Source organism: Chelonia mydas, chromosome 3 (genome assembly GCF_015237465.2).
Source record: "Chelonia mydas isolate rCheMyd1 chromosome 3, rCheMyd1.pri.v2, whole genome shotgun sequence".
Taxonomy (NCBI): Eukaryota; Metazoa; Chordata; order Testudines; family Cheloniidae; genus Chelonia; species Chelonia mydas.
The window spans coordinates 192,568,684-192,595,718 of record NC_057851.1 but is presented as its reverse complement, the minus strand read 5'-3'; the positions used below and the strand labels follow the sequence as shown (position 1 = coordinate 192,595,718).

Below are 27,035 nucleotides of genomic sequence, written 5' to 3'. Positions count from 1 at the left end.
CACAGATCCCCCTCCTCCACCATATAGACCCCCCAGCTCACATCCCCCTCCTTCTTCCCCTCCCCCGCCAGTGACCCCCTTCCCTCCTCCTCTCCCAGCCACAGCCCCCCCACCTCCCCCCAAAATCACCACCCTCCTTCAGCCACAGATCCCCTCCTCCACCATACAGACCCCCCAGCTCACATCCCCCTCCTTCTTCCCCTCCCCTGCCAGTGACCCCCCTTCCCTCCTCCTCTCCCAGCCACAGACCCACCACCTCCCCCTAATATCACCCCCCTCCAGCCACAGATCCCCCTCCTCCACCATACAGACCCCCCAGCTCACATCCCCCTCCTTCTTCCCCTCCCCCGCCAGTGACCCCCCTTCCCCCCTCCTCTCCCAGCCACAGACCCTCCCCCCCCAAGACAGACGCCCCCCCTGCACAGCCCCCACCTTCCCCCGCCAGCACCCCCCCCCCAAGCCACAGCCCCTCCCTTCCCTTCAGCCTCAGACCCCCTCCCCCGCCCGGCCACTGACCTCCTAACACTGATTCCCCTCCCCCCGCCCACATCCCTGCCTCCCACCCCGCACCCGCACCCACACCCGCACCCCAGCGGACCGGCACCGCGCAAGCGGCTGGCGGCGGGCTCGCGCCCGAGTGACCGTGCCCCGCGTGCGCGCGCGCGCGCCGCAAGAGCGAGCGCCGGGCCGGGCGCGTTCCCGGTGCCGAGGTGCCCTGGCCCCTGCCTGGGACTTGCAGCCCCGCAGAGAGAGAGAGAGAGAGAGAGGTCAGTGCAGGGAGCGGGGGCGCGCGGCGACCCTCCCTCCCGCGGGCATCGGCGGGGAGGACAAGGGTAGCGCCCGGGCGGGGGGGGATGCGCCCTGCGGGAGAGAGGGCCGGGGAGGGGGCCGAAGAGGCTGGGCCCCGGGGAGCGGGCTAAGGGGGGTGAGGGGGTTCTTGGTTGCGGGGAGGGGGCTGGCTGAGGCCCAGGTGGTTGCTGGGGTAGGAAGGCTGTTTGGAGGGGGGGTGTTTTCTTGCTGGGGAAGGGTCTGGGGGGGCTGGTTCTGCATTCTCCTCTTCCCCTGCTTGCACCCAGCAATGGCTGGGCTGGGTGAAGTTTCCCCCTGTGTTGCGGACCCTGGTCCTGCAGCTTCATTCCTGCATGCTTGGCAAGGAGCTGCCAAAGGGCAAAGCAAAACCTCCCCTTGCAAAGCTCAAACAACTGGTGGGGGTGGCGATGGGGTTGTCACAACTTCTTGTGCTGGTTGTTTATGAAAACACGTCTGAGTTGTGGAAGTCCTCAGATGTCACACAGCGGGGCCTGAGCAAATGAATTCCTGGTTTTTGTTTTGTTTTTTTTTTTAAAAAAAAGCTTGTTGCCAATGTCTCTAATAAGAAAGTAAATGGTTTGCTATAGATTGCGTTACTCCAAAATTAAATGCCTTCTTTTTGTAATGTGTTCCAGGAGGTATTTTGGGTCTCTTTAAAAGTGGAAGGAAATAGAAGTGGACAAAAGCTCCCAAAGGATAATCTGAGGCCTTGTCTATCTGAGAAAGTTGGGCCAGTTTTTAAACCACTTTAGATAAACTGATACAAACGTCTGGGCGGGGGGGGTTTATTTAAATTTACTAAACTGAAATAAAAGTGTCTGGATGGGCTTGCCCCAGTTTAATTTAATGGGTTTAAAACTTGCATTTAGCTAAACTTGTGCAACGTTTTAGGCAACAATTCAGATGGCTGTTGTCACCATACTGTATGACTGAACCAAGAAATAAACAACTTTAACTTGCTCATCACTCTGCAATAAAATAACAAGTGGGAGTAATATAAATTTGTGTCCTGATCCTGCAAACACACAAGTAACTTTGCTTTGCAGGGTAATCCTTTTGAAGATAAATTCAGGAGAATAAAGTTACTCCTGCACGTAAGTGCTTGCAAGTTTACACCCTTGATTTGGAAAACAAATATTATTTGTAAGTTTCCAAAATGGTGATGCTAACTATAGTAACTTAAAATACTGTTTGACCTGGGACCATGTTCCTTTTAAAAGAAAAATGCAGAGAAGGCAACTGGAGCATCTAAGGCAAGCCAAGGTACTGATTTACAAGTTTAGTAGAAAAGTTAATTTAGAGTAATTTTCATGCTGTTTGTAGTAAGGGATTTGGATCCTGTTTATCTTAAAGACCACTTTTCTTCATGTGTTCTGCTACCCCAGAAGTTCTAGTCAGCTGAGAGTCCTTAGATATGTGTGTCGGGGGGGGCTGGGCATTTTTAGTAATTTGAGAGCCAGTAACTTTGGAATTTGAACTCTGTTTCACCAAAAGGGAGGGGAAGAAGCAAAGTTGTTGATCTTCACAATAGGCTGTTTCCTGAGTGGGGATGAGTTGAACAAATGAAGATCTGTTTTTCCTCTAATGATGAAGTGTTTGATTTGATATTATGTTGATATTTAAGTGTGTTTAAATATTAATTGTTAATGCGTCTAAATCAAAATAAGAAATATTGTCCATGTACATTGAGGTATTCTGTCTGAGTGACAGAGCTGGTTTGCTCTGTTAGTAGTCTTACCATACCTTATTAGCAGTTGTGTAGTCTCAAACATTAACATTTAGGGCTTTGTAGAGAAAGGTGGTGTTGGTGGGCTAATTGTATATAATGCTATATGTGGCCTCACTTCATCTTTTTTTAATCTGAGACTCATAGACGCAGGGCGCATGGGTGGTGGGTGAAGCTTCTCCTTAGGGAGGCTAGCCCCAGCCCCCTTCTTCTGGCTGAGACCCCGCCCCCACTCAGTGCTCAACCCCTCCCCCTCTGGGGGTGGGAGGGCTGAAAGCTCAGTCGGGCCCACTGGGGGCAGAAGGGGGGGCTGAAAGCTCAGCCAGGATTGTGATGGAGCTCTCTGCCCTGGCTGGAGAGCCAAGCCCAGAGCCCCTCCCCTGTTCGGCCTGTCACCCGCGGCCCCACCCCATCCATGGCCCTGCCCCCACTCTGCCTCTTCCCCGTGAGGCTCCCCCACAACCCCGCTGTCCCTAGACCAGAAAAGCTTTGTGTCCCTACAGTGGCCCTGGAGCTTGGCATGGAGTGAGAGCTTCTCCAGATCAGGGGCCATGGCAGGGGGAGATTCTTCAGGGCCCCCAAATCCACTATTTCCCCACCTCTGGCAGCACAAGGTTTGGGAAAGCTTAGCCTCCCCTGGCCTCCATTACGCACCACCTATGTCAAGGCGCTTGTTTTAAGCCGACAAGAATTAGTCTCACTATTTTCTATGAAGAGTGGTGTTTCTGTCTTGAAACATGACATCTCTGGTTTAATTATAGAAATGAATTCTCCAAATTAATTCTTTAGTTTCAAAACTTTTAACTTTTAACTTCATTCAGTGTTGCTGTGTTTGTGAAAGATGAGCAATAGACAGCTTTGGAGGTTGAAGTCCTCTGTTTATCCTCTGCAGTTCAATACAGCCAAAAGCACTTTACATTTTCTTATGTTGCTCCTCCAATATGTCTCCACTCCAACCTGCAGGAAACATCTGCAGAAGTGAGTGTAATTCTGACTCCTCAGCTTATTTGCTGAGGCTGACAGCAGAGGTAGTAATTGTGATGGTGATTTTTATTGTGTGGACACTTGCCCATTAAACCCTGCATACAACCAACATTTCTGATATGTCACCAAACAGCTATCGATGATGTTGACATGGAATTACTTCTTGGCGAGTTAAAGATGGAGACCTAGTGGTGACAGGCTCATATTCTATTATGAGAAATTGGGTTGTTTCTGTTTTGTGAACTTGTGTAAATGTAATACTGGTCCTGTAGCAAGGTGATCTATTCAGGACAAAAGCTAGTTTTCTGTGGTAGATCAAAATAACCCCACACACTCCTCCCTCCCCACCCAAAAAACCCTCAAACAAACATGCGTATTATTATTTGTATTACAGAAGCATCTAGAGCAGGGGTTGGCAACCTTTCAGAAGTGAATGCATCCGATGAAGTGAGCTGTAGCTCACGAAAGCTTATGCTCAAATAAATTTGTTAGTCTCTAGGGTGCCACAAGTACTCCTTTTCTTTTTTCAGAAGTGGTGTACTGAGTCTTCATTTATTCACTCTAATTTAAAGGTTTCACGTGCCAGTAATACATTTTAACGTTTTTAGAAGGTCTCTTTCTGTAAGTCTATAATATATAACTAAATTATTGTTGTATGTAAAGTAAATAAGGTTTTTAAAATGTTTAAGAAGCTTCATTTAAAATTAAATGCAGAGCCCCCCCGGACTGGTGGCCAGGACCTGGGCAGTGTGAGCGCCACTGAAAATCAGCTCGCATGCCATAGGTTGCCTACCCCTAATTTGGGCTCCTGCTGGCATTGAAGCACTATTGTGGCAGGCACTGAATAAATACATAGTAAGAGACAATTCATGCCGCTAAAAGTGTAGAGATGAAGGAACAAAATATTGTTATTATCCTCACTTTACAGATGAGGAACCAAAGTACAAAGAGATTAAGGGACTCACTCAAAAAGTCCATGGCAAAGCCCAGAATTGAACCCAGCTACGAATCCCCCAATCCAATGCCTAAACCACAAAACCATCCTATTATAAACCTGAGGAGAAAAGTTTAGGCACATGTACACCTGGCTCCAGTCTTTTCAAACTCTGTATTTTGGGCCTGTCTTCCTTTCTTCGCCCTCCACTTGCTGGAACTCTGTAGCCTATGGAAATTATTATGAAAGAAGAACAAAGGAGTCTGGTGTTTTTGCCAGCCAATAAGCTATCGATATTTTTTTCAAATGGGGAGGGGGACAGTGGGTGCTGCTGAACCATGAATGGTCTGTATGGGCCTTGTGGGCTACTTCACATTCTGAAGGACTACCTCTACCTCAGTGCACGATAGAATCACCTTTCAAATCAGTTTCAGAGTAACAGCCGTGTTAGTCTGTATTCGTAAAAAGAAAAGGAGTACTTGTGGCACCTTAGAGACTAACCAGTTTATTTGAGCATGAGCTTTCGTGAGCTACAGCTCACTTCATCGGATGCATAGCATATCGTGGAAACTGCAGAAGACATTATATACACACAGAGACCATGAAACAAAACTTCCTCCCACCCCACTCCCCCGCTGGCAACAGCTTATCTAAAGTGATCCTCAAGTAGAGCCATTTCCAGCACAAATCCAGGTTTTCTCACCCTTCTCCCCCCCCCCCCCCCGCCCCCCCCCCACACACATACAAACTCACTCTCCTGCTGGTAATAGCTATTACCAGCAGGAGAGTGAGTTTGTATGTGTGTGTGGGGGGGAAGGGTGAGAAAACCTGGATTTGTGCTGGAAATGGCTCTACTTGATGATCACTTTAGATAAGCTGTTACCAGCAGGAGAGTCGGGTGGGAGGAAGTTTTGTTTCATGGTCTCTGTGTGTATATAATGTCTTCTGCAGTTTCCACGATATGCTATGTATCCGATGAAGTGAGCTGTAGCTCACGAAAGCTCATGCTCAAATAAACTGGTTAGTCTCTAAGGTGCCACAAGTACTCCTTTTCTTTTTTCAAATCAGTAGAATTTTTAATTATTTACTGAGCACATCCTCCAATTACAGAGCACTCATGCAGTCACAAAATGCTATGGCAAACATTTTGCAGTTACTACTGAGATGAAAGTACTCCTTCATAAAGTGAAGCAGCCTACACAGCTGCATAACCCAGGAGGCTCGCCGGTCAGACAATTCAGTGGACCAATATTCACTCAATTGGTGGAAAAAAATGTATATGAGTAATTTTGTTTGAAAACATTACATTCCCTATGACAGGTTTCAGAGTAGCAGCCGTGTTAGTCTGTATCTGCAAAAAGAAAAGGAGGACTTGTGGCACCTTAGAGATCAACAAATTTATTTGAGCATAAGCTTTCGTGAGCTATATCCGATGAAGTGAGCTGTAGCTCACAAAAGCTTATGCTCAAATAAATTTGTTAGTGAGCTACAGCTCACTTCATCGGATATAGCTCACGAAAGCTTATGCTCAAATAAATTTGTTGATCTCTAAGGTGCCACAAGTCCTCCTTTTCTTATTCCCTAAGACGACAGTTTTGTGCTTTCCACTTTGACCCAAAGACTTTTTCTTCAAGGGTGTGAAAACCAAGCAAGTTTTCAGTCCACTGGGCCAACTGCTTTTCTCTGTCTAATAGCCATGAATCTCTTATCCTTGGGTTTGTCATGTTTTCAGGGCCAGGACCCCTTTCTAAATCTTTCCTCTGTCAGCTGAATATCAGTTAACCACTGACTCACCTAGCCCACACGATAGTATGGTGGAGGATGCACAGGGTCTATTCTGCAGCATCAGAGTGGAGTTGTTGGCAGCCACATATTATTCATAACAAATGTATAAGGTGCCCATCATTGTGGTGTCCATTTTGTGTACATAATTAAATACACAGTAATAATGTCACATTAGGCAATTGTTACTGAAGTAACTCTTTGCAATTGCAGAACTAACAGTGTAAGCACAAAGACCAGTAGATTTCAGTGTCAAGTTGATTTCAGTGGAACTGAGACCATTTAAACTAGTGCTGAATTTTGACTCATTTTGTGAATCTTTAGTACAGAGTATAACACTTCTGTAAAATCCTCTGTATATAATGCAATTCAAGGATTTAGAATAGCTATAAAATCACCGCCACTATCAACCAGTTTGCTCAGCTCCTACTAACATCACTTCTAAAAAAAAAAAAGTGTGTTACTATCATTAGGATTATAGTAAAATTGCTCCATTCACTTAACGTGTGCTAAAAAAAGTATACCCAGGCACGAAATATACATTCCATTTTTAGTACTACTTGTCTTGTTTTACACTTGCTGTCCTGTGAGACGAAGTTGTACTTGAGGAAAGTATTTCACAATTTAAATAAAGATTTTTCATACTAGATAAAACTTTCTAATATTTCAAGCTAACCCAGAAATCCATTCACCTCACATGGTCTCTTAAAATAGCTTAACGTCTCATGTTTGATTAGTTGTTTAAACGAGGATTTGTTCCTTCCTAGCTTATCATTATTTCCATTTCTGTCTCATTATGAAGTCAAGGCCCATGGAATTTCCAGGGGTCTCTTAGGCAGAGTTACCATGGAGGGAAATTAAACCTGCATTTAGATAATCATTGCTGGACAACTACCCCTAAAATGGTTTTAAAAAATCTTTAGTTTGAAACAGTGTATTCAGAAAACTAATTCTGTTGTTTATCGTGAAAATTCATTAAAATGAAGCACATGCCACTAAATTGTGAGAAGGAGGGGAAAATATTGAAATAAAAATACTGGAGCATGACTGATCTATTAGGTAAAATGTGACTGAAATATTTAGATCATGGGAAAATAAATGTAACTTTCTAAAATAGTAGTTTCAAAGGAAAATACCGCTTACTTTTCATCTCACCTTTGGAACTCTCATTCTGAACTTGAATTAGCAAAAAATCCACATAACAAAGCTCTTGCGGGAAGCTTTTAAAATTATGAACAGGTAATAGGATACCAAGTCTTTCACCTGGATGCCAAAGATTAATTCGGCTCACTGTGATATGACCAAGGGCCATTTAAATTTAGGTTTCTAATAACTTGAATGTTTCAGATCCAGCTCAGGTTGGCAGTGACCAGAAATTATCACCTCAGATGAAAAGTGTATATAGTATTCTCTCTCTCTCTCTCTCTCTCTCTCTCTCTCTCTCTCTCTCTCTCTCTATATATATATATATATATATATATATATATAACCAGCTGACCATTTATGCACCATTTTTGTGAAAAGTAAGAGTCAGTAAAACAAAACAAAAAATTTCCATCACACTTTGAGTGCAACAGCTGTGAACTGACGGTTATGCCCATGGAGCTACATGCTCTTTTTTTTCTGTTTGGATTAATGTTTGCTTTCCTTTTCTGTCCTTTTAAAATTCATTGAAAATAACAGACATTGCCAATTTTTTCTGTTTTTAAACTCATTTAAAATGTCTTTCACTGAATGCTGCCAGGTATAATCTCCCACTATAAACACAAGTCTGCCAAATTACTGATTTGATTTAGATTTTTAAACTGCACTTTTTATTTGTAGTAATGTTTCGGGAATTGTAATTTAAAACAAAATTAACATTATCTAGTTTACCCATGACGGAACAATTACATTTACATTACAGTACCTAACACAGGACTTTTTTGAAGGTTCCCTTTATGTTTTTCTTTACCAATTGTAAGGGCTGCCAAACTGACAGTCCAGGGAGTTGATGTCTTCCATCCACAGAACAGGTACAATGCAGGCAATTATAATGTGAGCTTCCCCAATCTACTCTGCCAGTGCACCTTAACCCTGCTGAAACCTGATGAAACTACAGATCTACTCTACGTGCAAACATTGCAATACTTTAGCTATATCAGTATAGTTAAAGTGGAACAATCTCCTGGACACCATTATGTTCATATAAAGCTGCCTTAGAGTTGTGTAGCTATTCCCATTGGGAAGGGATAAGCTATATCAGTATAAGGCACCTTTATTTGGAATTATATACATGTAACTATTTTGTTTAAAAAAATCACACCGCTAACTGAAATTGCTAAATCAATATAAAACTGTGTTGACGAGACTTATCTTTAAGAAAAGAAGGGAAGTTCAATCTGAATAGACATTCAGTACTCAGCCTCTCCACTGAGACTCTAGAAAGGCTGCTAATTGTAATGGTGGAGTTACTGAAGTACGCTGTGATCACTAGCTCCTTTCTTATAGGGCACTGAACAATCATTAAATGCTAATGACTTTTGATTACGACTGACCTCTGTCAATTTAGAATTTGTGACCTAGAGATGAAAAGCTCTGTATCTCATTACCAATTTCCTGAGCTATCCAGTCTCTCTTTTATACATCCGTTTTGTAAGAGGCAGGATAGAATTAAAGTTGATCTGTTTGTCACTTACTACAAAAAGGGTTGAATGCTATCAGGTCTGTTTTTAGAAACAAAAATGACGATCACTAAGGAAGAGAACTTACTTTTTGACCCAACAGATTTGGTGGAGGAAAATTACAATTTTTCAAGGTACTATGCAAAATTTGAGGTTAAATGAAACCAAAATCTTTACACTCCAGTGACTGAGTGGGTTGGGGATGCATAAAGAGGAATTATTTTTTTCTGCTCAATTTGGAAATTAAGTATTTTAAATTACTGTATCTTTTTTTATAGCTTCTATAGACCTTGAAGTAAATTTTCATCATGAGGTTGTGTAGTTGCAGATTTACTCATCCAAGAATTTGTCTAAGATTAACTGTAGTCTTTAGTCACTCATTTTTGCCTGGATCCATTAAGAAACAAATTAGTGTTTATAGATTAAATTCTAAATACTGTATTTGGGATATTCCTTACCTATATTCCCCAGGCTGACTGGCAGTAGATGATATGTATCAGCACACTGGAAAACTGTACGTGGCGTAGCGATAAAACTTTTAATATTCTTCTATGCCATTTACAACATGCAGATGAACAAAATGTTTGTGGGCTAAGAAGTCTTAACAATATTTCAACTTTGAGGACTGCATCCCTGTAGCACATGATATCAGAAACCTTGCTCATTATAGCTATGGTCCAGACAGACTACATTCATGCAGCAAATTCTATTAAAATCAGCATACAAGGCTAGCTTTAAACATTCATCTTGTAGATTTAATGTGGCTAGGTAGTCAACTATTTGGTCTGATTCGAAGCATAATACCTATAATGGATCCATAACTCTTAATTTAATGGTAAAACAATTGCTCCACTGTGTACTGTCAGCTACAACTACCAAAAAAAAAAAAAGGGCTATGTCACATTCTGAGCTCGATTATGCAGCCACTGAATAGGAGTAATTCCCAGTGAAGTCAACAGTAGTTGCACAATCCAGCCCTCCATTAGGAATGGTCTTCTTTAACATGCACAGAAGGGCTTTGAAAATGTAGGGGATTACTAGCTAGAGAACTTTAAACCTGCTAGCCGGAAGCTAATATAGAAAGCATCGGGAGGGGGTGCATTACAATGACTTCTCCTCCACTTGGGTGTTAGCATCCCTACCAGATTCATCATGTCCCTTGAACCTACTGGGGGCTCATATCAGCCTCTGACTAGTAGGTATGTGATTAAACTGATAAACCCATATGCCCCCCATTTTATCACCTTACACTTGCATCGCATTTAAAATCTGATTGAAATCAAACCAGAAGATACTTAAAATATCCTGTCATTATAGAAATCGAAGCTATTCCCTCATTTTAAATATTGTGTTCTGTTTTGGTCACTCCATCTCAAAAAGGATATCTGAGAGAAGATCCAGAGAAGGGTGGTGAAAAATACTAGAGGCTTGGGAAAAGTTTTGTATGAGGGCAGGTTAAAAATATTAACCCTGGTTTAGTGAGGAGACCCGTAAGAGATGGCATGGAGAGATATATCACACACCCTCCCTATACAAGTACAAGAGGACAAAAAATGGGAAAATCAAGGGCAACTAATTGAAAACTGATAATTTTTTAGCACAACTTTGTGTTACGCTGAGCAGTGAGTTCAACAGGTTACTACTGAAAAAAAGATCTTCTTCTGCAATTAGACTAGCCAGGATAGAATTTATAAGGGGGTATCAGCTCTCCTACTTGAGGACATAAGACAGCTGCTAACTAGAGTTAGGAAGAATTTTTCCCAGTAGACATATTATTAGTATTGGCCACCATAAGATGAACTACTGCACTAGATGGACCATTGGGCTGGTCTGATATTGCCATTCATTTTCCTGTGCTACTTTACCTTTCCCCCAACTTTTCGACCTTTCTAAGATAGGAATGGTCTCTGCTATTTTACCCCACATTCCTGGCTGGTGTCAGAGGTCTTGACTACTCTACCTTTTCTGTAGCCTCTCTTTCTGGAGGGTCCTTTGTGAATACAGCTTCAGAGCCACTTCTCCAGTGCAACACCAGATTGAAATTGCATGATTCTGGACAGTTTCCATGCGGCCATTCAGAACTGTGGAATTGAAAGGTTTTTGACAATTTGCTACTTGGGGGAAGTCAAGCATCTCTCTCTTCAGATTCAAAAAGGTGACACTGCAGAAGGTATCTTCAGATGTGGTCTTCACGATAAAAAGGGTGGGAAAGGTAACTGGGTACGTGGTTCAGGAGCCTATAGTCTGGTCTACACTTAAAAATGAGATCAGCCTAGGTACGTCATTCAGGACTGTGAAGAACATTGCCTGAGTGCTGTAGTTAGGTCAACATAAATATGCAGCTCGGTGGATAGAAGAGTTCTTCTGTTGATCTAACTACCACCTCTGGGGGAGGCGGGTTAACTGCATCAATGGGAAAACCCCCTTCCGTAGATGTAAGAAGCGTCTTCATGCAGTGGCACAGCCGCAGTGCCATAACCATGCCGCTGCAGTTGCTGTAGTACAGGCAAAATCAATGGATTTTAGGATCCTAAGCCACTTAGGTATTTTGGCAAATTTTACACATTGTTTTAAAATCAAAGCTTAAATTCAGCCGACATTGTGCGAAAAGTAGCAGTGGGCAGATTTTGTTAAGCACTGACGTTGAGTATTCATTCACGGTATATATCAAGATGTACCTTTTAATCTGGGCACGCTCTCTGTGAAGGGAAATGTAGAATTTGAACAAATAATTTTAATAATGCATAGCAATAATTACTTCACCAAATGAGAAGATACTTGGCTACTTTACAAAAGAGAAGTATGAATTTTCTCATTACTCACTTAGAATTATCTTCCCGTGAACATGATCTTGTGGTGATAGAGAGCTGCGAAATCTGATGAAATATTGTTTTTACTTCTGATTCAGGGTCCTGCTTATTAAAACAGAGATAAAACTACAGCCTAATAAGAGAGGGTGATTTAGAAATCTTAGTTATCACTGCTACCACAGCATGACAGATTTTCGGGAAAAATGCCATCAGTCCCTGAAAATATTTTTTTAATAGCATGTGTAGACTTTTGAATGATGTCATTATAATGGCACCAACATAGTTAAAGTTGTATTAACATTTGCAGTGTAGTACGCCCTTCTGGCATCCTTCTCAATAATCACAAGGCACTTTATAATCTTAAAAAGCTAATTTTAAGAAAAGCATTGCACATATATTACTTAAATTTGAATTTAAAGTAGCCTTTAGTTTTTTGACTTGTGACCAGAAGCTGATTTCCATAGATTTATAACTCTCCTTTAACGGTTTGTAAGGGAATTGTGTAATGCACAATATCTCAGTCTTGAAACGTTTTCTTCCTTATTTCTAACATCTGGTGTTTTGGACTCTGCCTGCCTGTGCTTGAAGAATTAAGTGTGAATTTCCTACATATTTTAACTTTAAAATTATTTCTAGTTATAATGCTTTGCTCCCGAAACGAAGATAAATCTGTTTTTAAAACAAATGTTCCACTCTGGTAATATAAAATAGGGAATTAACGAAGAAAGAAAAGCTAGAGAACATTAGAAAACCGTCTTAGATTCTGCAGAGAAGAGTGTGGAAGATAATCAGTTTGGTTGCTTGATATTGTCACCAGAGGCAGACTTCTTGATTTGTTGTGATGATCTCGACTAGTCTTTCAATAGTGAGCAGTTGAGAGGTAACTTGTATTAATTATGGTCAAAGTACTACTTTGTGAGGTTACTAACATGTATGTGGGCTAGAAAAGTACAGCTTTGCAGAAGAACATGGTTTAAAACAGCCCCAGAAGCAGGAAAGAACAGTCAGTGTTATACAGAATGCTAATGATGTTTACCTTAGTAATTTGTGCACAGATCGTATTTCTGTACTGGGACAGACTGGAATTGTTCTGTTCCACTGGCATTGGAGGCCAATGGTTGCAAATCCCAAAATTAAATGTTAGTTTTTCCTGTTCCTAGATCACGTACTCTCGTTCACAACTTTGCTATGGTTTCCTATCTTACACAAGGGTGACCCTCATGTGACTTTTATATACTTAAGTAAATAAAACCAGTTTTATGGCAGCTGGAAAAACAAAGAAATGTCATAGCTCCATAATCTGTCATAGCTCTTGGTCTCTATTGTACCATCAGTTCTTCCAGCCACCGCGTGACGGATTTTGCTGCATGGCAGGAAAGTAGTCAAAGTAGGCATATTTTCTATATATTGTGATAGGGCTTTCTGCTATTATCTAGATATTATCTTCTTGTTTAATAGGGTTTTGTCTGATTGTTTATTTATTTAGATTGAATATACATCAGCTCTTTCTTCTTCCTCTTTTCCCAAGAAAGTGTGGCAGAGGACTGCACCTAGACTTACTATACATGCATTATATTTTCCAGAAGTTTGAAGTATGGTTGACTCCAGCCAGTTTGCGTTTAATGTTTCTTTTTCCAAGACTGAGTTCATTAGATCTGCCTGTTCTATTTGCCTTAAGAAATACATAAACAGTTACAAGAGAGGGCCGCTGGAAATGTACTGGAAATAATTCTGGGCATAACTTCTGGATTACCTTTGGCAAATTAATTGAAAAAAAAACACCCATGAAAATCCTAATTTTAGTGTATTTGAATATTGTTTTATAAAAGGGACCTTTTCACACCTAATCTCCTCTATAGATCTTCTGACTCCCCATGCATGTTATTTTCTCTTTCGCCTTCTGCCAGACTGATACATTGAAGACCAGATCATTGCAATATTTGCTAGAACATTCATTTAGTTGTATCTGTAAAAGCTTGAAACCTTCTTCCTGTGAAATGTCTTTCCCAGGGAGACTTTGGAAGAAAACAGTGCACATCCAGAAGGTTATCTTCACAACCAGAAAGGCTAGAAGATTTCGTTAAAAAAAAAAACAAAAACCCTCAAATTTTGCAAAAGTCACTGCCCCTTATCCCGTGTTATAAATTCCCTAAATCTGGGTTATAGTGAGAAATTTCTGCAGAGTGTATTTTTTTTCATTGATGACTAACATGACCTAGACTATCAACTCCCCCCCCCCCCAATCTTTCTGTTGACAATCTTCCATCTGTGGCAGACTATAACCATATTGCTAGGATATATCTGTCATTTGAGGTTACGTAACCTGTCTCTCAATGTTTGTACAGTGCTTTTAAGATGCAAGACACTATGTAAGTGTGAAGTAGTAGTATTATCCTACTAAAGAGAAAAGGCTTAGCATCTGTGATACTTTCCATGAGTTTGCTACATTTCTGTCATTTTGCTGGGATGCAATCCTGTTGTTGGCCTAAGGCAAACACAGAGCCATTCTATTAATGCAGCCTATACTCTTTTGGAGAAAGGAGTGGGACAGGGAGAACGTACAGTCAATGAACAGCCTGCAGCTAGTTCTTGTAATTAATGGGAATTAAAGACATTTTGAACATGTTTGTTATAGAGTCATGGTGATGACTCCAAGAATTGGGGTTGTAACCAAGTTCCATTAAATACCTTGAGTGAAATCCTGGCCTCATTGAAGTCCAATGGTAAAACTTCCATTGACTACAATGGGGCCAGGATCTCACTTTCTATTTTTTAGCTCCCTCTTCCACAGCTGTACTATTGTCTTGGGAAACTGGTTTGGCCTAAAAATCACTAGATTTAATTTTCTAAAAAATTGTGAAGAAAATAGTGAAATTGTCTATGAGTAGTGGATCATTTAAAAAATAAATAGCTTAATGTGATATTTTGGGGTCCTTCTGTTTGGGAAAAAAACCAATTTTAGTTATGTCTGTCAACTTTCATGATGCTCAGCTCAACACTAAGGCCGCCCAATTCTACATTTAGATTGTTGAGCAAGTCGGTAGCTGAAAAGTACAATTCTTTCATAATAAAACTGGTTGGCTTAGGTAGGCTTAGTTATGTAATTCTCCTGTTATTTCAGAATGTGTTTATTAATGAAATCTGCATTTATTCACACCTAAAACTATGATTTTGACAGACTCCTTAGATAAGGCAAAGTTTTTTATCTAAAGCTTTGAAACATTGATTAAATGTATGGACGCTGTTTGAATCTGATTTGCACATCTAGAAGTTTTCTTCTGATGCAGTGCAACCATATCTGGTGTAACTTGGCTTAATTAGTTCTGCTCAGTGATTTGGGACTGGTATCAAAGACTCTTATATTAGCAAAAACATAGTGAGTTAAAGCTAAAGCTGTGACCTCCTCTCTATTCATGTTGGACCAGAGTATAAACTGTACCAAAAGGCACTGTTTAACTTCATCTTTCTCTTTTATGCTGCAAATTAATTTGCTTTAATTTACTTCTGATATTAATATCGTTCTCTGATTAACCATTATATTTTTGTAATAATGGGTTGGGAGAATTCAACAGAAATACGTAGTAGAGCTCCATGGAATATTCACTACTTCACAAAGTGTCTCTCGAATAGAAATATTTAAATAGAAAGCTATTCATCTTTTTACTTAATGTGGGGCTCTTCTTATAATTGTGAAAATCTGAGTACCATCAAGGACAACTAAAAGATAAAAGATACATAGAATTTATACATTCCTGTCTAGTCATGCCCTGATGTAACTGTGCAATTTCCCTTATTACATAGACTACACATGAAATGCTTTCCCTTTAATATTAGAGCTATGCACATTACAATAGGTGTCACTGTGCTGCTGGGTCCAATCGTTATCAGTGACTTCAGCTATTGGCTCAAAACACTGGCTGTCTGACTCCATCTGCAGGGCTGTAATACCTACTCTGTTCAGATCCATTCAACACACAAGTTCAGCCAGCTGAACAGCCTAGCAGTGCTACGGCACATCTTGCTAGCCTAATTCAAAAAGCCAGTGCGATAGCTAGATGCATACTCTCTTTGCACAGTGTAGCACTTTGAGGTGATTCAGTTTCAGGGAATTTGGAAAAGAGCTTGCAAGTAAATAAAACTGGGAGTCATGATGGAGATGTATTTAACAAGTCAAATCCTGGATCAAACTTAAAGCCAATTTCTTACTCAGTACACTGAAAAGGTCACCTTGTCTTGCTGGAAAAGAAGCAAAATCTCAGCTTTGCTGCTTTTTTATTTAACAGCTTGCCTCCCACTTAAATTTTCTTCATGTTCTTACCTAGTTAGGCTATCTAGCTATACAAACAAGGATACTCATGGTAGATGACAAGGGAAAGAACATGAAATGTCTCACCTTCTTCTTGATGCTTCCAGAGACAGTCAAGAACAGGTCCAAGAAAAGCTCTAAGAAAGGAAATAGCAGCAGCAGCAGCAGCAGCAAGTTACCTCCAGTTTGCTATGAAATCATTACCTTGAAGACCAAAAAGAAGAAGAAGATGGCTGCTGATATTTTTCCCAGAAAGAAACCAGCCAACCCTAATACAACTGCTGTCCAGCAATACCACCAACAAAACCTCAACAACAACAACACTATCCCTGCCCCCAATTGGCAAGGGCTTTATCCCACCATCCGAGAGAGGTAAGTTGAGGAGAATTTATTTTTGATGTTTAAATGAAGCGTTGAATTGTAGCAAAAGGGGTTTGCAATGTTAAATTTAGTTTCTCATTTATACACATTGAATAAAACATGCTACTCCTTTCCCCAAAGCAAGTATTTGGTCATGGAAAAATTTTCGTATCTCTTTCCGGACAGTGCAGCTGTTTTCCTGAAGTAGTACAAATGTTGTTGTAAGCTGCAGTACTTTGATAGGTATTTGCATGCAGACTTACATGTTTGTTTGTTTTAGTAATACATGTTCTTGATTTTAATGTTCACTTTTTGAAAAGTTTTCACAAGTTTTTCTTGGATCTGTTTTCCCCTAGTATATTTGTGTGTGATCATGTGCAAAGTGATCACAAATTGTGTGACGTGTTTTTTTGTTTGTTCTCTTGTTCTTTAGCTGGTTTGTTACTGAAGTGCTACTTTAAGATGTTAAGCAGTTTAATCTCATGGGTCTGGGGTGGGAATCGGATGCCAGATTACATAAATTAACACATTGCCTCTGTCTGTAGAAATGCAGTGATGTTCAACAATGACTTGATGGCAGATGTTCATTTTGTGGTTGGGCCACCAGGTGGGACCCAGCGGTTGCCAGGACACAAAGTAAGCAACAGCTGCATTATCAGTTCAGATGTGGGAACAGGAAGAGTAACTTCAACTGTAACATTGTAACTTACTGTGGGAGACTCCAATTCTTCGTGACAGACATAAATTTTGAAATGCCTTTGTCCAGTGAAATACTTTACTTTTCTTTGTATTTCCAATTAAACATTGTGTTGTGATAAAAGAGGCTTTATGTAAAGTTGGGAAGACTGTTTTTTGTAACTTTTTATGGTTAGTGTTGTGAAGATTTTCTAGAAGTAATAAAGTTCAGGAATTCACTTGTTTCTTTGAAGATAAAACATCTAATTGTACGAGGTAAATGGTAGGAAAACATGTAATTTTGTTAGTAGGTTTGTCTTCGTTCTCACATAATAGTATTTAATTTCTGTGCCCATGAAGCTAGTATACTCATAGTGGTAGTGGCTGTCTCTCATTGTTTTTGTTGGCAATGCTTGCAGTTTATAGCATGAAATAAGATTTCCCTTTCTCAACAGTATGTCTTAGCTGTTGGGAGCTCTGTATTCCATGCAATGTTTTACGGAGAGCTGGCTGAGGACAAAGATGAAATTCGTATACCAGATGTTGAGCCTGCTGCTTTTCTCGCTATGCTGAAGTAAGCATCATTCTTCTGCTGGAAATGTATTTGTTTATGCTGTGTATGCACAGCAATAGCGTCACAGTTAAAATACTGGATAGCCGTCTAAACAGAGGCATAAAACTAGAAATGAAGTAATTGTTCAAAAATATGCCTTCAGCTATATTTTTATTGTTTAAAACTTTTATTTTCACTGAACTTTTCTCCCACCCTCTATTTCTAGACATGGAAACGTTAGGCTAATGCAGGCAGTTGTATAAATAATGACTGACAGGAGATCTTTGAGCACATTGTATATCGTAATGCCTATTGATTTGATTTGTCCCTACACTTGCTACACAAAGGAAGGGAGTTACTAAAAAGAATTGTCAGCTCTCAACATAAAATAGGTTTTTTGTTAAAGTATAGTGAAAAGTAAAAAATTGGAATTTCTGGGTTCATACACTGACATTGTGTTAGCTCTTTTGTACGCTTACTGTACAGAGTTCTTGTCTGTTCAAAACACCTCTGAGTTACTGAATGCAGCCCTGAAAAGTAAAACCTTTCTTTGTTTTATTTATTATTGGGGCATTTGGAAAGTATTAAAAATAAAAGGGCTGTTTAAATGAACTTATTCCCCTCCCTCTATATCTGGTTTCTTTCTGTCAGCGTGAATCAGAACTTGGTTGCTTTTTCACTGGATGAAAGGGAACGGAATGAAATACTAATTGTTCCCCTGCTGAATTATCCTTGGACTGTGATTATAAACTTTGCATGATGTAATTTCCATTTGAAAATCAAACTCTATAATTTGGAGGTTTTTCCTCCAGTATTTAACACTGTCATTGGTTACTTCTGGACCCTGTTGTTTCTCATTTTAATTAGATCAATATCCAGGCCCTTTTAATATGCTACTGATTTTGTTGCATGCAATCGTGAAATTGCTAGTTACCAACTTTATAAATATACTTCATGGATTGCCTCGATTAGCTTGTGATTGCAAACAATTACTTTGAACACTATATCTACCATACCATTGAAATGTAACAAAGTTGCATGCAGCTGCAGACTTTTCAGTTTGTCAGCAGGAACCCATCAGAAATATTTGGGCTGCATGTTGACAAAAGCTTCTCCATGAAGCTCAAAGGTCACTCAGCAATTTTAATATGGAATTGAGACAAAGTTATGATATAACACCACATGTGAATAGATACATTACAATCTTTATTTTCCACATTGCTATTTAAAACATGTTTTTCATACAGCTAAAACTTTAACTTTACAGAGTGAGATGTAGTTAGACTTTCTCTCTGCAAGGGGCGAATATAAGGTACTTGAATTTTTCTTTTCTATTGGAACACCAACTCTTTCTACATAATTTTATTACTGCTACATTAACCCTGTCATTTAAAGAACAAATGGATTTTGAAATCTGCTTGAAGAGATTTGTACAGTGGGGCAAACTGTACAACAAAAAACGAGAACTTTAATACCGAAATCCAATGCCTGATGAATTCTCTTGACAATAGCAAATTAGGAAACTTTCTCTGAAAAGTGGGAGGACTCCATCATCAGCTTCTTCAGAATCCAAGCTTTCATTTAAAAAAAAAAAAAATCTAGTTATTATGGTCGTGCAGATTCCCTTCCAAATGAGAATTTGATGCGGCGCTGTCTCCCTGAATCTGCAGAAAGCTCTAGTATCTCTACTGATGTTCAAAACATTTCCAAGCAGCAGCCTGAGACTGAAGAGCCAAAACACTTAGGCTACAGGAAGAAGAGTAGAAGAGAATTTGCACCCGTCCCTGCAAAGCAGGAATGAGAGGAGCATTTAGTTGAGCCCTCTTCTCACCAGGTCCCCTTTTCAACAATCAGGAGGAGTACAGTGTAATCTTTTGTAAGAAAAGAAAGAGTTAGAAATACTCATCTTTTTCTAAGACGAACTCTTATTATGTGATACACACAAATACAGATTAGTGTATTAGTTGTTAATAGTGTTTAGTTGGTTAATTTTGTAGTGGACATATGGAAGATGAACACCAGTAAACCTATTATTAGATGCAGAATCTTCAGTAGTGTCTATTATTGGCATGTAGTAATTATACCCCCAGCAAAATCGATTAGCTGTTCACTGTAGTTGTACAAATACAAAACAATTACATGTTGTTAAATGCATATCCTAGTTGGCACACTCAGTTAGTGTCTTTAACACTGAAGACCAGGATTCAAATAATAAATTAAAATTAGACTCACGGTCTCATTCTAATCTCAGCCTGTGCACATCACACAATTTGTACAGCTGTAACGTACTTTGCTGAGGAATAGGCTAGGACTGGAATATCTGCAGTTGCAGATCAGGATAGAGATGCGTTGACAGGATGAGAAATGTGGAATGCTACAGACAGCCTATCTGTGCTATGGCTGCTTTAAACCAGTGATATTAGTTCTCCACTTCCATGAATATTAAACTCGCAGTTTTTGTACTGTTTAAATTTAAAACAGATGCTGCCCTACTTTTTTGTATTAACAAGCAGAGAAGGAGAATAGAAAGGAGAAGAAGTTGGAAATTGAGGAGGAGAATTATAAAATGGAACAAATTTGGAGAGACTATGGTAGAAAAAACAAGAAAATATATAGAGCCTTAGGGACCCAAACCTGCAATTTATGCTTGCATGAGTAATTCTTACTCCTGCAAGTAGTCTCATTGAAGTCAAGAACTAAAGGTCGCAAGATTCAGTCCTATATTAATATTTTTCTTCATTACTTCCTACATTTCATTGCATCACCTTGGTGGTTATATACTCTAAATAGAATTTTTTAAGTGTGACTTAGAGTTTTTAGAGGCACATTACTGTGAAAAATATATCTAATTTTTATTTGACCCCAATTTCTCTAGAACTCATAATTGAGTTCATAATTCTCTGCCCCATTACATGTTGTACATTACTAGTTTTCCATCATTAACTGGAAATCTGCCCAGGCAGGTTGAGTCTGCCATATCCTGATTCATGAAAACCAAACAACAAAACAAGATTTATACATATTTACAGTAAAAACAAAAACAGCCATAATGAGATCAGGGTTGATACTAATCCAGTAAATGTCATTTTATCATTTATTCTCCTAGGCCTTGTATATCCTGGGAAAATGCATCTTTTTAGAAAACCAGTTAACTAACACATTTTCATTAGCATGAAATGCAATTTCGCCTTTAGTGTGGACAAGGACTTTTATCAGCCACAACCAACAAGCATATTTTTAAACGTAACTCCCTTGTTCACTATAAAGGCAAACTTATGTTTAACATTGTTTCTAACAGAATGCATTTACCCTGAATAGGTCGGACCTCATGTGTGAGATATTAAAAACAAAGTGGCTAATTCATTACTTCCCCAATAGTAGTGGACCTCAGGAATTTTATCACGTAAATAGAATTTAGCTGAGTCTCTTCTGTTTTGACATGGCAGTGGGTCTTAACAAGTTTTCTTCCCTAGGAAAGTGTGAGAATACATTTTTTCTGGGGAAGCTAGCATGTTGTAGCATCAATAAACACATGAAATCCTTCCCTTTACAATCTGAGGTTAGTTAGTCTTAAGAGGTTTCATCAATTGATTGCAACTCTTAGAGGCTATGGCATGATGATGCATGGTATTTGATGTATTTCGACAGTGTTACACTTCTGAGAGCCTAGATATTCAACCAGTTTGTCTTGGCACCCATGTCTGATGTGAAGTGTGTGTTACTGCTGAAAACTTCACTTTTCTTTTCCTTTGCACATGTGTCTGAATAAAGTCACCATATAGTTCACCACAAAAGGAAGTTCAATGTATGCCCACTTGAAGTTCATATCCTAGACAGTATTAACTGTAGCCGTATAAACCAGCCCTTCTTCAAGAACCTTGATTGACATGAACCCTTTTGGGGGGTGAAAAAATCTCATTAATCAAGTCATTTATTTGGAATTTGTTCACCCAAGTTTGCTAGGATATGGATACATTAGAGTCACTACCATATTGCAATTGCTGATTGACTGTTTAGCGTGCACTATCTACCTCATTATTGAAAGCAGCTGTTATTGAACTTGGAAGAAAATGGGACTGAAGGGGTAGCACTTCATAGTTTTATCAGTTTTTCTGTGACCCAAATGAAAGGCCCAATTCATCGTTAGCATAAGCCCACTGACTTTGATGAGCTTAAGCCATGGATGACTTTGGCCTGTAGTTTCTTTATCATGTAATTTGAAGCAGGGTTTGATTTTTCCAGAAGGTATTTCTTAGGTTTAAGACTGCACTGCACCATTCAAGTGCCCTGTGCTTCGAGTTTTCATGTGTTATTGACAGTCAATGTCTTTTTGCTAAAGAGCAGTGTTACATGTGCATATTTTATTTCAGATACATCTATTGTGATGAAATTGACTTAGCTGCTGATACCGTGCTGGCCACTCTTTATGCTGCCAAGAAGTACATCGTTCCTCATCTTGCCCGAGCGTGTGTCAACTTCCTAGAGACGAGCCTAAGTGCAAAGAATGCCTGTGTGCTGCTATCCCAGAGCTGCTTATTTGAGGAACCTGACCTGACCCAGCGCTGCTGGGAAGTGATTGATGCCCAAGCAGAGCTGGCTTTGAAATCCGAGGGGTTCTGCGATATTGATTTTCAGACGCTTGAAAGCATCCTCCGAAGGGAGACGCTGAATGCCAAAGAAATTGTTGTTTTCGAAGCTGCACTTAACTGGGCTGAAGTTGAGTGTCAACGGCAAGATTTACCTGTTAGCATAGAAAATAAACGCAAGGTTCTAGGGAAAGCTCTCTACCTGATTCGCATCCCTACGATGGCACTCGACGACTTTGCAAATGGTGCTGCTCAGTCCGGGGTGCTGACGCTCAATGAAACCAATGATATCTTCCTTTGGTATACAGCTGCCAAAAAGCCAGAATTAGAGTTTGTGAGCAATGCCCGAAAAGGCCTTGTCCCCCAGCGTTGCCACCGATTCCAGTCTTGCGCCTACCGCAGCAACCAGTGGCGTTACAGGGGTCGATGTGACAGCATCCAGTTTGCTGTGGATAAGAGAGTTTTCATTGCCGGCTTTGGGCTGTATGGTTCTAGTTGTGGATCAGCAGAATATAGCGCAAAGATCGAACTTAAGCGCCAAGGTGTTATCCTAGGCCAGAACTTGAGCAAGTATTTCTCAGATGGATCGAGCAACACTTTCCCAGTGTGGTTTGAGTATCCAGTGCAGATTGAGCCCGATACCTTTTATACAGCTAGTGTGATACTGGATGGCAATGAACTAAGCTATTTTGGACAAGAAGGAATGACTGAAGTTCAGTGTGGGAAGGTAACTGTTCAATTCCAGTGCTCTTCAGACAGTACTAATGGCACTGGAGTGCAGGGAGGGCAGATTCCAGAACTCATATTCTACGCCTGAGCAAAAATGTTTCCAGAGGAAGAGTTTGACCTGAAGTACACATCTGGTTCAGACCCACTGATGCTTAGCTTGTTATCTGCAGCTGTGATCAGTACAGAGCATATGTAATTAAAAGCTGTGGATAGTTACTGCTTGCTGGACTTGTAGCCTTGTTGGTGATGAAATGTAAATGTAATATTCAACTTTAACTGGAAGCTCTTAAGAGCAAGGAAGTTCCTAAAGCTTTGTTTGAGTCAGATATACCTACGTCCATGATTCCCAGCCTGTCTTGTTGGCGTGCCCTTACTTGCAATGGATCAGCAGATGGATGCCCTGCCTCATGTCTCCTACGGACTGTGCCCCCCAATACACTGGATGCTGCCTCTTTTGGTCCATTTTCTCTTTCCGTCTCATGTCTTTTTCTCTCTGCTTCTCATTATTTTTTGCTCCCCAACTCTCCAGAAGGCAACATGCTGCTCAGAGTCAGGGAAGGGGCTCCACAAGGCTGGGCTGCTTTAGTTGTTACAGCTGAGTCAAGTGTTAGGGGGAAGATAAGAGAAGAGAAGCTTGTGTGTGAACGTGAAGCCCCATAGAGGCAAGCCAGTCCTGTATGTGGCCAGCTGTATTGGGGATGGCTGAAAGAGAAGAGAGTGAGGGTTGGCAGGCAACATTCAAGGAGCTACACGCGGCTTTATACAGTTGCAGGATCATAGTTGCAGCCAGGATGAACTGGGCTCATGCAGCTTTTCCCATCAGCACCCTCTTGAGCTCCTTTGACTCGTTGCCTTAAGACTGGGACATACTTGTGTACACACAAACTGTGTAGGTGGCTTTGAAGCATTTGCCCATTTAACCAAATGTTGCAATACTTATACTGAGATGCTTTTAAAATTGCTCTCATTTGGCCCACTACTAAATAGCTGGGTGATGATATCCAGCATGAGACAAAGGATAGGTTAATTTACATTTCTTTATCCAATATAGTCCTAGAGCATTTGGAGGGGGGCGGGGGTTTCCCCTGTAAAAATGAAAATAAATATCACTGCACAGTAACGTACTAGTCCTGAGTTACATTTTCTTTCTCTGTAATGTGAGCTTTATTATATTGTTGCCACACACTCTGACTCAGCAGATAATTAAATAGATGATAACAAGGAAATTCCCAAGAGTGGATTATGCCTGGTGGTGAGCACCAAGTGTAATACAGTGAGGGGAAACTTATGTCTGATCTATTGCAATTAGTTTTAATTTAAATGTGGAATGGAGGATTGTGTGGTCCAAAAGCTTTTTTTTTTTTTTTTTTTTTTCTGAATTACTTTTCAAGCTTTCTGTAGCCCTGTCTATTTTTAGCAGGAAGGGACTACAGACTCATTGCTGTTTAAGAGGGAAGGAAATCGGTGTAACTAAAGATCCAAGTACCATTTAAACTTTATAAAATCCACTCTTTGGAAAAGGAAATCCTTAGTCACTAGATTATGAACATTTGCTTACAAAGAGGACACTACCGAGGTAATTTGTCTCACCTTTATAATATCTCTGAAGTGGTTATACTTGCTTTCCATATTTTAAGCTAAAATAGAGGACCAAATGAGTCTTTGGCTAGGCTAAAGACTAATGTCTGTGCTACACTAATTGTAATCATCAGTTTTACAACGGAACCGCTTTTCCCGTATGGTTACTTATCAGTTAATATTATTGCTCCACCTACTCCTTGACTGTTGGAATCTTGGCCTCTGGCCATCTCAAAGTGCCGGTATGTTTCTGCAGTGGCCAAAACATGATCTGGAGTAATAACAACTGGATTGGAGTAGGCATCAAAAACTCGAAGGCCAAAGCCAGTCTCTTCCCTGTCCCGTGGATGATGAAAAGAAGAGCGAGGGGAAGACTATTCTGCAAGTACCATGTTCTTTATTCACTGTAATGGTTACAATTTTACATATATGAGCAAATACGTTCTTTCTGAAGTATTAAATACCCTCAGAATATATAGAAAATGCTTTTTATAACAGATGTACCTAAACCAGACTGTTAGCGAGATTTGGACAGTATGCTCCCTGGAAAACTGAAGGGTTTTTTTTTTAAAGCTCCAGTTAATTATGTTTAGGTCTCTCTGCAACCAAAAATATACGTGCAGTATAATTTTATGGATTGGGGAAATATTTATTGAAGAGACAACGAAGGAATGTAAGATTGTCATGAGATAATAGTCATCTACTTTTAGACATTATCTGAACAGTAGTTGAATTTATTTAAAATAAATTTTGAAGCAAAGACTGGCCATGTTACTGTATATGAAATGGTTGACACTGACATAATGGCCCTGTCTGAATGATGCTTACGGGGTAGAGTGACAGTTACTTGCTGTAACATTGTTAAATAGCTGCATTCTGATTCGTTTAGAACAGACTTACGTGCCTCACAGTGGGACAAAAAGTGTACTCTACTAGTATGGACAAGCCAGTCTCTGATTGGCTCTAGTTTTTTGGTGCTTTTAATTTATCTACAAATAAAGGCTTAGCATCTATTAAACTGACTGGCTGGAACAGATAGTTATGGGATCAAATTAATGTATAGCTGTGATATGTAAAAAATTAGCTTTTTTTTTTTTTTTTTTACTTGTTATCCCTTGAATATTTTTGACAAAGTGGAATGAAAGCTCTGCTTCTTGCTTAATTCCTCTTAATCTGTTCCAGGTATAAATTAAAGTTGTTGCCTACGGTCAAACTATTTAAGCTTGGATCAGTAAATATAGACACCTAAGTAGAGGTGCTTGATTTTGAGAGGTGCTTGACACCAGCAAGCCCATTGCAGTAAATAGAATCTGCTGTTGCCACATACTTTTGTACGTCAGGCCACTTAATTAGGTGCCTAAATATGGATCTAGGTCTGGTCAACTAACTTGAGGTATCAAAGTTTGAAAATATTGATCTATATGTTGAAAGCACCTGATGTATCAAGCTGCAACAAATACAACTTCAGCAAAAAGAACATTATGTGAATGGAATTTTATGGCAGTCTTTAACTACTTGTATATTGATTTTGCTAGTAAGCGGAACTAAGATAGGGCATTGTCATGTAATATGCTTTAAGCAGATACGAAATAGTATTTAAATGTTCTAATTTCTACATACTTATTGCACTGAACTGTTTTTTTTTTTAATTGTTGTAATAAAGTCAGCGAATTTCAGGTCACAGCACCCCGTTATGCTTGACCTTAGGCTTACAGCATTATTTATGAAGGACAGATATATAAATATGAAGTACCTCATGTTGAATGTTATTGTACTGTATCTTTAATGTAACAGTGCAGATCTTGTTAGACACATGAATGTGTATAATCACATTAAACACATAAATAAAACTGGTTCTTATATAGTTGTTTCCTGTGGTATTTTTGAAGCATCCATGGAATAAATAGTGAAATCCTTACTTTGGCTATTCTTTTTAGTGTTTTCCATTGTTCCAGATAATTGTGCGAGAGTATTTGTTAAGCTTCGGTATTCTGGGATCTTTTGAACCCAAAAGAAGTAAAAGTGTGAGGCAAAACCAAGGAAGAACAATGAATATGTTAATCAGTTACATTGTTAAGAGTGACGATTAAGCTAATGAGATGGAGTGAATGAATTCATTTATATGCTTTATGAAATTTCTTGTCTACTAGCATTTTAATATTTTCTATTACTATTATCAAGCTGGGTGGGGGGGCTGGTGTGTCATTCTGTTTATTCTAAAAGACAGCGGGTACTGAAAGTGACCATCGCTGTCAGTCCTTAAGATTCTGGAACAGGGTACACTGATAGAATTCAGAAAGATTTATGATGCAGGCTTAGTGGAAAGAGGTTGTTCCCTGTTGGAAATTTGAGTCTTCTCATTCAACCATTTCTTTCCCAACAGAGTTGAATATCAGTTCATTATATTTCTTCACAGAAAATCATCAAAGAAGATGAATCTACCCTTCTGTGATCCATTCTGAGGATTTTGGATCTAATAACAAACCAGCTAAAGAGAGGGTTAGGAAAGACTCAAGAAAGGGACATTCAAAGAGAACTG

At 39.8% G+C, this 27,035-nt stretch overlaps 1 protein-coding gene and 1 long non-coding RNA gene across 4 annotated transcripts; one reads left to right on the top strand and one right to left on the bottom strand.

Annotated features, from left to right (window-relative positions):
* Nucleotides 1–644: 644 nt before the first annotated feature.
* Nucleotides 645–26,358, top strand: BTBD3 (BTB domain containing 3). Of its 3 annotated transcripts, XM_043544038.1 has the most exons (6): nucleotides 687–767; nucleotides 2,603–2,608; nucleotides 16,123–16,387; nucleotides 16,921–17,011; nucleotides 17,506–17,624; nucleotides 21,974–26,358. In XM_043544038.1, the coding sequence occupies exons 3-6, from the start codon at nucleotides 16,245–16,247 to the stop codon at nucleotides 23,004–23,006; spliced, it is 1,386 nt and encodes a 461-aa protein (XP_043399973.1). In that variant the 5' UTR covers nucleotides 687–767; nucleotides 2,603–2,608; nucleotides 16,123–16,244; the 3' UTR covers nucleotides 23,007–26,358. The 3 variants fall into 3 exon arrangements, with proteins under 3 accessions (XP_037752062.1, XP_043399973.1, XP_007064218.1); XM_037896134.2 differs by lacking the exon at nucleotides 2,603–2,608 and having other exon boundaries at nucleotides 645–767; XM_007064156.4 differs by lacking the exons at nucleotides 687–767; nucleotides 2,603–2,608 and having other exon boundaries at nucleotides 15,623–16,387.
* Nucleotides 9,424–14,295, bottom strand: LOC122465254. The gene is made up of 2 exons (XR_006289958.1): nucleotides 11,723–14,295; nucleotides 9,424–11,598 (listed from the first exon to the last, which is right to left on the bottom strand). It is a non-coding gene; the product is annotated as an uncharacterized LOC122465254 (long non-coding RNA).
* Nucleotides 26,359–27,035: the final 677 nt, after the last annotated feature.

Bases quoted from the DNA above. Each gene is read 5' to 3' on its own strand.
- BTBD3 (XM_007064156.4), top strand. From the start codon at position 16,065: ATGGTAGATGACAAGGGAAAGAACATGAAATGTCTCACCTTCTTCTTG. The intron at 17,012-17,505 runs GTAAGCAACAGC...CTTTCTCAACAG, and splicing joins AGCGGTTGCCAGGACACAAA to TATGTCTTAGCTGTTGGGAG. The intron at 17,625-21,973 runs GTAAGCATCATT...ATTTTATTTCAG, and splicing joins GCTTTTCTCGCTATGCTGAA to ATACATCTATTGTGATGAAA.